Source organism: Leptosomus discolor, chromosome 1 (assembly GCF_034619465.1).
Source record: "Leptosomus discolor isolate bLepDis1 chromosome 1, bLepDis1.hap2, whole genome shotgun sequence".
NCBI classification, from domain to species: Eukaryota; Metazoa; Chordata; class Aves; order Leptosomiformes; family Leptosomidae; genus Leptosomus; species Leptosomus discolor.
In genome coordinates, this window is record NC_141391.1 from 73,320,174 (window position 1) to 73,333,692 (window position 13,519).

Below are 13,519 nucleotides of genomic sequence, written 5' to 3' on the forward strand. Positions count from 1 at the left end.
TGACTCCACCGCTTCCCTGGGCAGCCTGTTCCAATGGTTGACCACTGTTTCGGTAAAGAAATTCTTCCTAATGTCCAATCTAAACTTTCCCTGGTGCAACTTGAGGCCGTTTCCTCTTGTCCTATTGCTTGCTACTTGGGAGAAGAGACCGACCCCCACCTCACTACAACCTCCTTTCAGGTAGTTGTAGACAGCGATAAGGTCTCCCCTCAGCCTCCTCTTTTTCCAGGCTAAACAACACCAGTCCCCTCAGCCGCTCCTCATAAGACCTGTTCTCCAGGCCCTCCACCAGCTTTGTTGCTCTTCTCTCAAAGTGTCTTAACACAAGAATACTGCTTATGTTTAATAGAAGAATTAAAAATTCCTTCTCTTCTTTACCAGTCTAAGTTACTTGCTGATTATGATCAGAGACAATCCCTTCAGAAATAACTGAAGTTAGAAGAACTGTAAGGCTTTTCCAGGTAGGAAAATTCCATTTCATTCTCAAAATTAATTACAAATAACATTTTGTTAAGAGAGTGAAAATAACTCATGAAGTTTCAGCAAGTTTTAGGAAGCACATGACAAGTTCTAAGAAGAGAGGAGCAGTACTTACCATCAAAGCTAATACTTGCAACTTTGGTATATTTACTTTCAGAGGCTTTTAACGTAACTGGCTTGAAATGTACTGTTATAGCTTCGTTCTGTGGTGTAGGTCTAACACTCTGCAAACAATCAAAATAGGAAGCACCTGTAAATTTATCATTGTTAACACACTGTGCAGCCTTCACGTATCCTTCAAAGTGATACAACTGCAACTGTTCTGGCTGGGTTCTTACGGGTCTGCTTTTCCTATAACAAAGCAGCACTGAAAGAGGCTTTAAAGTTTTTTCAGGTTCTGCAAATTACTTGGTCAGTATGCAGGAAAGTGGGGAAGAGAGTTCTCCTTGGAAATGTTGGATGAAGTGACAGTATGGCCTGAAACATGTTAATAAAACAGAAAACAAGCCTTGTTTAAATTAAGATTTATTTTTTATCCTTAATGTTGCAGGGTTACCATAGCTAGACTATTTTTTTCTGGTGCACTCTTTAACGAAGCTGTTAACTGGCTCGTGTAATTACTGGTGATGATACAGACATCTATCTACCTTGTCTCTGATCCTGTGCTAAGTCTGCAGAGATGCCACAGGGAAATGAAACAACACCGTATAGAGAATGGTTTTGTAAAACTGAGATGACACTAATTCTATACCAACATCTTACAAGATCATCTTTTGTATCTGAGGATTACTGTTTTAATTTAAATGGAAAAGGTAAATTGGGCATTGCTGGGATAGCAAATCTGTTGGTTATTAGCCAGAGCTATTTGTAGAGATACTCATTGCTATGCACCAGGATTATGGATTCCATGCCAACATCTGAAGCCTCTCTAAAGGTTGCTAGCAAACTCTTTATCTAGATTCCATGGAGAGAAACTGGGCACAGAGCATTTAAATGCTCTTATTCTTGTTTTGCTTAAAATTAGGATGGCTGCCATGATTCCTCCTCCCCAGCTGTCTTCTCCTGCTGTAAGAACAGCTCAGCTGCTCACGTAGCAGCTGTTAAGCCACTGCCAATTCAGGATGCTGTATGAAGGAAAGCAAAATGAGTGCTGGTTTACCTTATGCTGGGCTGCAGAGGTTTAGCACCTGCTCTATAAGCAGCTGAGCCTTTCTTGGTCAGAGAGGAGCAAGGCAGACAGCTAGTGGTACAAACCAATTACAGTTCTTCCATGGTAAGTTGTCCTTGATTGTAAATTAGAGCCATAAAATCGTGCATACGTAACTAATTTCTGCAGACTGCGTGATCCTTGGAGGAAACAAGCAGCACTGCTCCCACAGCTAATGAATAATCTCTGTTAACTCAACTAGAAGTTTTGTATTTTGGATTTATAGTACTGACCTTTGTCAACCATTTGCATACACACAGTGCAGATATTTGCTATTTCTCTGTATATGTCAATTCATAATTACCACAATTTTCTTCTGATGAAATCCATACTACAAAACTGAGATCTTCAGGTGTCTTTAAAAAAAACACCCTCTTAAAGCAGATTAAACCAAAGCTGTAATCACGTTCACAACTTTTGCGTGGCAGAAAAGATAACCATTTCTAGTAGCTCTTTTCATGCAAATGGCTGGGTTTTTAATTAGTGAAGTTTCAAATTTTGCTGATTTTAGTAAATAAAATCTTAAATATTCAAAAGGACAGCCTGTTGCCAGAAAAATGGCATGTTTCAGAGGTGCATCTCTTAAACAAGTGTAACAAACCTAGATGTATTTACTCAAAATGTCTACAGCTAATGATTTTAGTTGAGGAAGGAATTTACACTGTTTTGTGAAAATCTCTTAACTACATCATGCACATTTCTCAGTTGTTGCTTGATACTATAAAAGGAAATACAGAACTAACACAACTAGATAAAAAAACCCAAACATCCTTAAGGATCCTTTCAACTACACTTCCCTCAAATTTCAACCTATTTCAAATAAAGCCCAAGCAAAGCTTGTTCTGAAATGTGCCTTAAGAATCATCAAATACAGACAGGTCATGCGAATACTGCAAAACAAGTTCCATCAAGAATCTAATACCACCAATTTTCTCAAAATCTCTCGTACCAGCAAATTCAGTGAGGAAGAATTTAAAATAGACATGCTTCAGTAACACATGGCTCTCCCATGGAGTCAAGATTCCTGACCCTGCTGTATGAAGATACATTCAATGTTTAGCATAAGAGCAGAAGCATAAGAACAGAAAATGAGGACCTTAAATCTTCTAGAGAACACAGAGCAGGGGAGAAAGTTTTGTGCTATTGCAGCAGTTATTGGGAAGGACTTCGAACGTTTAAGGACTCTCAGACTATACCTATTCTAATAAAATAAAGAGGAGAAGAGTATGGCTTGAAATACTGGCACGTGTTCATCTATACTGTTTACCTGTCAGCAGGCTCCTGAACATAGTTTTGTCTTCTCCACCCAATATATTGCTCTAAAGACTGAGCAGGCTGTAGAATTCTGCTTACAGGCAGTAAAGACACAGCTACCTGCCGCAAGAGGAAAAAGCCCTGTGGCTACAGGCAGCAGGCTAAGGCTGGTTCCATTACCGTCACAATCCACCTCCGTACCATTTTATTCACTTTTACAGACACAATTATTTTGTCAGTAATATTTTGGCTTTCAGTTTAAATAGGGACACACCTAACTAACTGAAGTTTACTTTCACCATAAAGCACCATGCAGAACAGCTACGGAACAAATGACTACTAGTTTTTAATCCTTTAAGGTAACTTTCCCTTGATAACTGAGATGCGTGCACTCAAATGTGCAGACTGAAAACGTAATGCAGAAGTAAACTACTTCTTGCAGGTTCATAAGAGAAAAAAAAAAATCTATTCTGAAGTATGCGAATTGTGACAAAAGTAAGTAAATACTTCCTTATACCAACACTTATATTTTCAAACTGATAGAACTCAGCTTCAATATGTGTCTGTCCTGAAGTTCCTGGTTCTTTATGCATCAAACATGATCAGGAACTCAAATTTTAAGGAGTGTCTTTGTTTTTAGCAATTAAATGGTCTTAAATTGCCTTAAGAAAACACAAAATTTTCATTCTAGAGAAGGGATAAAAGAAAGTGTTCAACAATCTACATTTACTAGATTTTTGACAGCGTGGCTTGACTATTGCAGCATGACAGCAGTTCCTCCAGTCATGAAACAAACGAGATTCTCCCTAATAATGGAGAAAACCCTACAAAATGTAATTTAAGGAAGTTTTTATAAAGAGTTTTAGAACTAAAAAAGAAAGTCAAGTGACTCACTCTTATTTTCCTCAACCAATTTGTGGGACCACAGCATGACTAAGTACATAAAGACAGAACAACTACAACACTGGCAACAGTAATAGTCTCTCATACAGATGACCTGAAGGTATTTAGTTCCTCCAGCACCCAGCTTAAATACATGCTAAATATAGCCTTGGCCTTTTCTTCTGACATTAAGATGAAATTTGTCACAGAGCTCTGTCTCACTTTTAAACCCTAGCTGTAAAGGGTCAGAAATCCATTTATCAAGCTTTCCTAGAAGTAAGCTATTCACCAGGTTCCTTCCAAAAATTCTTCTACTCTTTACCACTTTGAAATTCCTCAGTTGGCACAGCAGCAGAAATTCACATAGTGCTTCAAATGCTAGAAAGGTTACAAACTTCACAACAAAGCTGTGCCTTAATGAGAAGAACAATTGACCTGATGTGCTGTACGTGACACACCGAAAAATAAATCTTATCTGGACCTATGTGGTAATTTTATCATTGCAAATGCAAGTCCTAAAAGCTTTAAGACCACCGAATTTGCTGCTTTGACACAATGTGAAAGAATAATTAATCTGGAAAAGTTCTGTCAGGACATGTATAATGGTTATCAAATGATAAGTCTTCCATTAGATCGCAGTCTTCTATAGTCTACGGTCCAAAGACCATAGCTTAAAAAAAAAATGGGTAAATTTTTGGTTTTTTAATGGAGGAGTATGAATTAGGTACTACATTATGAGATATTAGAAGTGATGTTGATGGTTTGAATATATGGTTATTTGCACTGTATTCAGGAAGTACATTACACACTCTATAAACAAAAACAACCACTAAAAACTGTCCCTATGCCAAAAACCTGGCAAATCTATGAAGATGGACATAAGACAGCAGATATAGCTGGAAAAACAACTTAATATATTTGCCAACCCTTTGATTGTAAAAATCATACATAGGTCTTTTTTTAAATAAAAACTCTCCATGGGAGATGGTTCATAGCTTACAAGGCCACAAGAGACCTTACAGGATTCATCTGGCCTCATTAATGCGATAACCATCAGGACTTAGACGAATTAAATTCTGTTTGCGCTACACTGCAAGTTTCTCTTGACTTGAAAATTATTAGTGAACAGCAACTCAGAGAACATTGCAATGGACTATTATCACAGTGGAAAGTTATCCTTGTTACTAAAAAACCTGTCCTGGTTTTAGTTTAAATTCACCCAGCCTCCGCTTCCAGTATCTTGGTTTAAGTTTTCATTAGACCTCTACTATTAAAATACTATTTCCTCCAGTTACAGCCATAAGCTTTAAAAACACAGAAATGCTCTCCAAGAGCTCAGTAAGAAACCTTTGCCAATCCTTCAGTCATTCTTCTGGCTCCTCTGGTTTCTTTTCAACACTTCAACACTTTTTCAAGTGCACTGGGACAAGGTATAGCTAGCTATACAACTAAAGCTGGAAAACAAGGAAGACAGGAAGGGGAAAATGAAGAAGTGAGAAAAACAGTGGGCAATGAGAAAAACTACACAGGAAAAAGGTATGAATGAAGGCGGACTACCAGACTAGAGCCAAAATTCTGTAATAAAAATAGAAAGCAGAAAACCCAATGCCTAGAATTCTGAAGCTGGCTGCACTTTGCGTGCAGCTGCAGTGATCTCACTGGAAAGGGCTCTAGAGTGTTTGCAGGCTTTTTCCTTATTTCAAGCTACAAAGCAGAGAACCTCAAGAAAACAAGGGTCATTTTACAGTCTGCTCTTGAAAGCTACTTTTTGCTCATCTTGAAAGATTATGTTGGGCAACCACATTACACACTCTCACGGAGCATGTGATGGGGTCAAAGAATCCCACAGACTCTGCATTAATCTCTCGTTCACTGAACAGGAGTTACTGTTCTCAAGCATAAAAGCTTCCGGAGGCTCAGATACTGCAGGCACAGCCTATAAATACCGAAACAGCCGTTCAAAGAAGGCTATGAAGCAAGTGAATTTTACCATGCATATAGATTATCTGTCGTACTATCCAGTTACTACCAAGGTGTTTTCAGTCATACCTAGCTTCTAATTCTGAACACTACATGGTGAACCTGTGAATGATCAATTTTTTTCAGAGAAAGTAAATCCAAGCAGAAAGTTTCAAATTGAAAGGAAATAAAACTTACTGTAATTGGCACATCTTTTGTTCCTGAATTTAATAAATGCAGATTTAAAGTTTTTGGCAGATCTGTTAAAGAACAAAAAACACACCCGGCTATTAGGCTATTTTAACATAAGGACCTTATATAAAGTCATCTGCACTAGCTGGTTTCTCATATAAATCCACTCAGAAACTCATCATCATCATCAGAAACTGAAACTCATTCATTCAGCAGGAACTAATCTTATTTAAAAATCTTTACACGTTAAGTTGCAAGGAAAAGTACCTCAGAAGCTACCATTTTTAGTTGGAAGAAGATATATCCTGTTTTTCTTCAGTAATGAGTCCCTTTTACAGTTTCAGAAGATACCTTCAGCTTTACTACTTTCAGCCATATACATACTACTTTTTTATTTCACTATACAATATTAATTTAAAATGTAAAATATTAGGCACAAACGTGTAAGAGGCACTTCAAAAAAAAAAATACCTTAAGTAACAAATTTTATCAAGTTCTCACACTTTCATTACTCCCTGTGTCTGAAAATTATTAAAACTTATCTAGATGTAAAGCAATCTTTCAACACAAGTTCACAAATTAACAATTGTTTTCAGACTAAGCCATGCACAACTGTGTAAGACCAATGTTGCTACTACACTTACAACTGGATGAGTAAGCTACTGTTTGCTTGTACACATCTCAAGTATACTTGCAGGTGAAGACATTTGTCCACTGCTCTAACACATTGTTATCCTGCTCTTGAAACTCTGGCTTTTAAAAATCATCATTCCACAAGCAACCCTCAGCAGTACAAAGACAACTGGGCTTTCGCCTCCTCACCCTACTCCTTACAAATATTGTGAGACCTGAAGTACAGTTTACCTTGTGTTCGTAGTGTACCAAAATCTAGCATTTCTGTTGATGAATAGATTCCTGGAGCTTTAAGAAAAAAAAAAAAAGTTATCATTTTCTTATTATACTGAGTTAATTAAGCTGAGTAACTTGAAAAAAAATCCCCAAAAAACCCCAACCACTTTTCTACGAACCTGTTGTAACTTCTACTTCAACAGGGAGAATGATAAATTCTGTGTTGTCTGAGGCATTTGTTTTTATTCTAATGAAGGCTGTATGATTATCTGCTTCTCTTGAAGAAAAGCTGGCTCTCATCACTCCTTTTGTTTCATAGGGAGGTATTTCCTGATAAATAATCAAAGCACATCTATGAGAGTGCAGTAATTACAAAAAAACTGCCACACCAAAAAATTACAGAAGAAGCACGGAGTGTAATTGTATTAAGAGAAAAAGCTGCCATAGCAGTAAGAGATAGGCTGCATACTATTAAAATTACCATTAAATTTAGTAAGGATAGTTGTAATCATCTATTATGACACTGATTAAAAATAACTATATGCAAGAAGACTTTCACATCCCATTTGATTAAGTTTTATGTATTAAAATGTGGTAAAAAGACAGCAGACTAAATTGACAGAATCTTCCAATAAACAAAATCTAGTAATAAAAATGTTACTGATTACAGTAACACCAAATACTGTTTTTGTGTATTCTAATTTGTTTTTTCTCCAAAGCAGACATAAGGCACTGTTTGTGCTAAACACAAATCGAAATAGTGCAGAACGGCAAGTAGCCAGAAGCTTGTGGAGCTGCAGGTTTATTACTCACAAAGCCATTTACAGGGAAAAAAAAACAAAAACAAAAACAAAAAAATCAAGATCTGTTTTAGTTTCTGTACCAAGACTATTCCATCAGTTCCAATCTGCATTCAGGATTTGAAAGACAACTCTTCCTATATTTGCTGGACACAGCTGCAGCACAAGACTAGCTTCACAACCACAGCTGAAGGACTAACATTGCATATTCTTCCCCATCAAATTACAGAACAGTTGGGGAACTGGATTTTTTTCTTTTTTTTTTAAATAGAAGATTAAAACCTTCTTCCACTTGAAATGCAAACAAACATGGCAGAAAGGAGGAATTTGATGAGTAGTCCTTGCATCAACTGATGTTTCTGTTGACAGCTTCTTTCTTTTGTGTTTTTGATGAAGCAAACTGGACAGGATGCAATCCATATAGGTGCTGACTGTCTTACACATCCCTTCTGTGTAACTCATACCAATCCATTCTGGAGGTCAAGCCATATTTTCCACGGCACAATGACTGTAGATGTGTTCTTTGAAAACTGTTGAACATCAAGCTAGTTTCAACTGCCACTACTTTGTGTACTTTAAAGTTCTGTTTCCGCACTTATTCACAGACCTAACATAATGTAGCCGTTCATTACTGTTTCAAAGGATGTGATTTAACTCTTCCGTATGTGTAACCAGGGACACAAGGTTTGTCAGATCTCTGAAGTAACTTTGGACAGTGATTACAAAAATACTTGTGCATATGCAGACTGCTTCATCCAATTGTCCACATATCTGGCATCAAAAGAATTTTGGACGACGATATACATCCGTATGCCAAAGTATCATCAGTGCATTTCAAATAATTTCTTCTACTTTGCAGCTTTTTCTATGTGCAGTGCAGCTCTTGACATAGCCAATACAATGATACACCTGGTGTTTTCCTCTTACTGATTTAATTTCTGCTAGTTGCCTTATTGTTTTGAAATACCAATGGTTGATATGAGGACTAGCTCTGACTAGTATTAACCTAACTGCCTTTCCATGCAATAGACTGGAAGCTTTCACATGCATGTCATCATTGCTTTAACTGGCAACCTGGCCTAGAGAAGCTAAAACCCCTCGTGCTCTGAAAAGCTACATGCTCAATAAACAGAGCTAGAAATAAACTGGACATTTAAAAATCTTCTAGTCTTTTGTTTGTGCCTCTAACATGTTTGTTACAGCCCTACTAATGGCTACAGAATTCAACATTCCCCTTGAGTTCTTTTGACAACAAGGAATGGGCTATCTTTAGAAGCAAAGCCATTTGAGTAAAATGGTGTCAAAACATTAGGACCTTCATTTTTTGAAACCCATTTTAGTGTTTAACATCTAACCCTCAGCATCTGTTTACTCTTTCCGCTCCATTTTTTAAAATGCTTGTGAACTGTATTCACATCACTTGTTTGCAACTTTTGTGTCTACAACTGAGACGCTGCCCTTCTCATGGACTTTCTCCAGAAAAGCCAGGAATTAAGTTTTGTGATTGTTCTCCTTAGCTCACTTGGAAATATCCTGGGTTTACTCATTACAACAGGTGTAAATGTCAGTGACTATAATGATACACCTGAGTAAAAGACAAGTTTTGGAGCCCAATGACTTTCAAGTCTCTCCCATACAAAAAACAGCCATCAAAAAAAGGAGTAATTCTAATTAAAGAGGAATACAGGTTTTGTATCTAGTTGGACATCACCAACAGTGTGATACGCAGCATGGAGCCAATACTCTACCTTCAGGATGCTTCTAAAACTCATTTCACTTAAAGATACCAGTGTGTGTTACTTTAAAACTACATTAAGTGAAGAACACAACAAAACAGATTTAATATAGGACAGATTGCGAGCCCATCCAACCTACTACCCTGTCTCCAGCAGCAGACACGAAGAGTAAAGAGTAAGTGCAGGGCGTGCATACAAGAACATTTTCCGAGACAGCTTCCAGCCACTCTTGACTCATGATCTAGGGATTTACTGCAGCTAGACATGCTGCTGGTTTATTTAGTAGTCTTTTAACAGATTCTTCTTCCCTAAGTTCATTCAGCTGCTTGTTCAACCCATGTAACCATTCATAGTGATCTGCAGGAAGGACTTTCTCCGGTTAAGAAAAAGGGAAAATTAAAACAAATTCCATGTATTTTTCCTGTAGGTTAGATCAAGCTCACAGGCCATCAGAAGGACTACATTGTCCTGAACGCTTAGGTAGGTGTAATTCATTCTAATGCGAATCACCTTATTCCTCTCATTTAAAAAAAACAGAGCTCAATACAGACAGCTTCTTTTAGTCAAAGCTTTCCTTCAATTCCAATACCATACAGTTAACGGACTCTGTCATTTTAAATTTTTATGGGATATTTTTAATGATTACATGACAAGAAACAAAGTTAGTAAAAAACCCCCCAAAAATCTACCATCATATCAAAATAAAACCTCCTCAAACAGGTATAATGAATGCTGCAAGGCATGACTACTCACCCATAGTTTCCTTGTACCTCCCTGCTGACCTGTTGGAAGCTCTAAATGGAGATCACCTCCACTGGAATACATTTCTACCACCTGAGGCGGATAACAGGAAAATGTTAGCGCTCAAATTTAAAGTGGTTTAGTTAGCAGGTATAATGTGCACTGGGTCAGCAACTATTTGACCACTGGAGTATCTTATAAATTCACTTTAATGATGATATCGCCATTTGGTAGCGCTATTCTTTATGCACTTTCTGTAGCACTTCACAGTTTGTGGATCAATTCACAGATTCAGATCATTTACCAGTGGGCTATTCATTTACTTGTTGGGCTAGGCACAGACATCAATCCTGCCTTAACATAAGAATGCTTGCCAACGTTACATACTAGGGTACACCATAAAGGCACCTTATGCTGTGCAAAACAAGCAGAAGGAAGCTAAGAGGCATGCCTGGATTAAAAGCACAAGATCTATTTTAGTTTTTTTGCTTCAGTATTTTTCGTAATCACCAGTGAAGTTTAATTCTCTATTTTGCAGTAATTGCGACCGTTTTAAAAATGGAAATTTCACAGTAAAACCTCAATTTAGCAAATTAAGACATCTATGAGCATAATCTACAATTTCTAGAACAACTGATTTGCATTTAAGCAGAAAAATATTTATATAACATGAAAGACAGTCTCAAATAGCTTTGAAGTTCAAACAGAACTTTAAGTACCAAAATAAACAAAACTTCAGTTTAATTTCATAAACATAAATGAGCATTTAACGGATTTCTCTTAGGCTCACCTGCAAAGGTTCACTGTGAGGGTTATGTATATTTATTATAGGAGAAAAACTGCTATTTACAGGAACTCGTGCCCCAATAAATGGGCGCAATCGATAGGGATTTGGTACCCCAATGCCAAACACCTGGTTCGGAAGAAGAAAAACAAGCTTAAGGAGCTGTATGTAACTGTTGCAGAGCCTAACATATGTGCGCCAATTTTAGTAATCTACCAAGAACTCTTTTAGATTAATTTTATAGCATATTAACCGAACATTTAAAACCAGTATCATGCTAAAGCACGGAAATAAAGAAATTGGTTTAGTTTGCAGCTAAAGGGCAATTCTCATAGCTACTACTTACTTACACTGACATATTTAGAACACAGGAAGTCAAAATAACACCTTTTTTTCTGATACTCTGAAAGACTAGATAACCAGCTAAAGGTTAAAAAGATGTGAAATATCCTTTAATCACACCATTAGGGACAGACTATCCACATGGAAAGCATTTTCGTTGTTGTTTTCCAAACACTGCCATGGTACGAGTCATATTCTTTCAACAAGAGGATTCCTCTCACTTTTCAGGCTCTCATCTGTTTGGTTTATCCTTCTGAATCTCAAGTGAGTAATTTTTTTGCCAGCTTAACAAATAACATTGTCTTGTCACTGGATCAGATGAGTACAGAGCTAAAGAATGAGCTAGATCACTGCAATAAGCCACTAAAACAACACGCACAAAAAAGTTGTTGGGAGGATTTTAAACCCTACATAATTTCATCAATCTGGCATACGGTACTGCCCTACAGATATTTACAACGATATACCTCTGTGTTACAACAAGCAGCAGGGATGGAACCTCCTTCAACTGGGCTGATTAAAAAGCACACTATTGTGCAAATATCCTTGGATGGTTTAAACATGCCATAATAAATACTGCTCTGGTTGATTCACACTTCACAACTTTTTCCGAAAAAATGTAATTCTCTTACCTGATAAGTAAATACCCCATGATTAGAAGTGTTAATAAATAAAGTGTTCTCTACATTTCCCACTACTCTTGCGAGGAAAACTACATCAAAGGACGTATTCCCTCCCGGAAGAATTTTCTGAAAAAAATAAAATCAAGCAAGCAGGGAATAAGCAAAACTGCTTATTGAAGACATTCCACCCTGCAGATAAACAATAGTTTGTCCGCTACAAAAGATCTCCAAGCATTCTTTATGGAAAACTGAAGTTAGAAAGTCTACTGCAAATCGGGGGGGGGGACGGGGGGGACGGGACGACACACACACACGACACAGACAGGGGGACACAGATGACATACAGGGGAAGTAGAGGTTTTAGACAAATAAAAATGTGTACAAAATAATAAAAATACCGATATTTTACAACTATTATCTAGTGCAGGATCACATTTAATTGAATTTTTATGCTGAATTCTGAACTTCAAGCTCATCTTATCACAGAAATACTTCGGACTGACAGTTTACAGAACAACGGAGAAAGGCAATTACCGCAGGATTTGCACAAGTGAGAAAGATTGCTTGTAGACAGGTTTTCTAAGTTTTTAGTGTTTACATGGCCCCTGCCTAAGCCACAGGCCCTGCAGACAAAACCAAAACTAGAGGACTACATCTGACAGCAATGTGGTTAAGAGTTAACCCTGTTGACACCATGTTTTTTTAACCTGCAAGTTCCTGTAACACGACTGCAGTAGTTGCAAGTGCATTGGAGGGACTGCTTCACACTAACATCACTCAAAATTTTCAGAAGAACTGTAAGAACAGCTTGCTCCTGTATGTGCTCTAAGGCAACGCACACTTAGTCACTTCAGTAATAAAGGAGATCTGCTGTTAAACCATCAGTTACAGTATACATTTCCAACGTAGTCATAAGTTCTACACAGTATTTCACTCCTTGTCTTCTAGTAGGGCTTGTTTCCGTACTTGTTTCAAATTTCCTTGGTAACTGATATGAGATCAAGAAGTGCAGTAGCTTACTGCAATAATTACATACCTGAAAGTACTGAGTAGTCCGTTTAAAGAAGGGAGGGAAATCAAGCTGCCATTTGGGGTGGGGAGGAGGAAGGAAAAGCTCATTTTGAGAAAGCAAAATAACTTACCCTGTTTTGAAAAAATGATGCATGAAAATGTGATGTTGTAGCAGATATTGATACTAACGTAATTGTTTCTTCTGAGCTAGGGTTATGTAGGTAAACTTTTTCCATTTTTGGCATTCCAACTGGCCTGTCGAAACAGAAAAAGAATATTTTTAAAGTTACAGATTTCTAAAAAATAGAGCATTGGGCTTTGACCCATTAAACCAGATAGGAACGTAACAGTGATGAATACCGACAACAGAACTTTGCATAAATGTTTTTTCAAGTAATATATGTAAATTCTACCTTGAAGGATTACTTAGTTAACCTATTTTCCTTTTTTTTTTTTGATTACTTTTCCTGAAGGCTTACCTAACATTGTATCATCCTCTAAAAGGACAACTATCCAAAATGAAGTTCTACTTTTCAGGTTTTTACTTCCGAATCAGAAGAGCTAAGTTTTCTATTCTTGTGCTAGAACCCCTAAATAATGATCTTAAAAGTTGCACTCAGCAACTTAAACAGAACACACCCTAGACAAAAGTCCAAGCA

The 13,519-nt window shown here is 37.3% G+C and overlaps 1 protein-coding gene across 1 annotated transcript in view; it reads right to left on the reverse strand.

Annotated features, from left to right (window-relative positions):
• The window catches only part of TMEM131 (transmembrane protein 131), a 106,004-nt gene that overhangs the window by 38,678 nt on the left and 53,807 nt on the right, over positions 1-13,519 (reverse strand). The window contains exons 5-12 of the mRNA XM_086482202.1: positions 12,992-13,115; positions 11,859-11,975; positions 10,891-11,013; positions 10,113-10,193; positions 7,003-7,153; positions 6,839-6,895; positions 5,981-6,042; positions 596-704 (exon numbers count right to left, since the gene is read on the reverse strand). Of these exons, the coding sequence (XP_086338328.1) occupies positions 596-704; positions 5,981-6,042; positions 6,839-6,895; positions 7,003-7,153; positions 10,113-10,193; positions 10,891-11,013; positions 11,859-11,975; positions 12,992-13,115 (824 nt within the window). The remainder of the gene's footprint in view (positions 1-595; positions 705-5,980; positions 6,043-6,838; positions 6,896-7,002; positions 7,154-10,112; positions 10,194-10,890; positions 11,014-11,858; positions 11,976-12,991; positions 13,116-13,519) is intronic.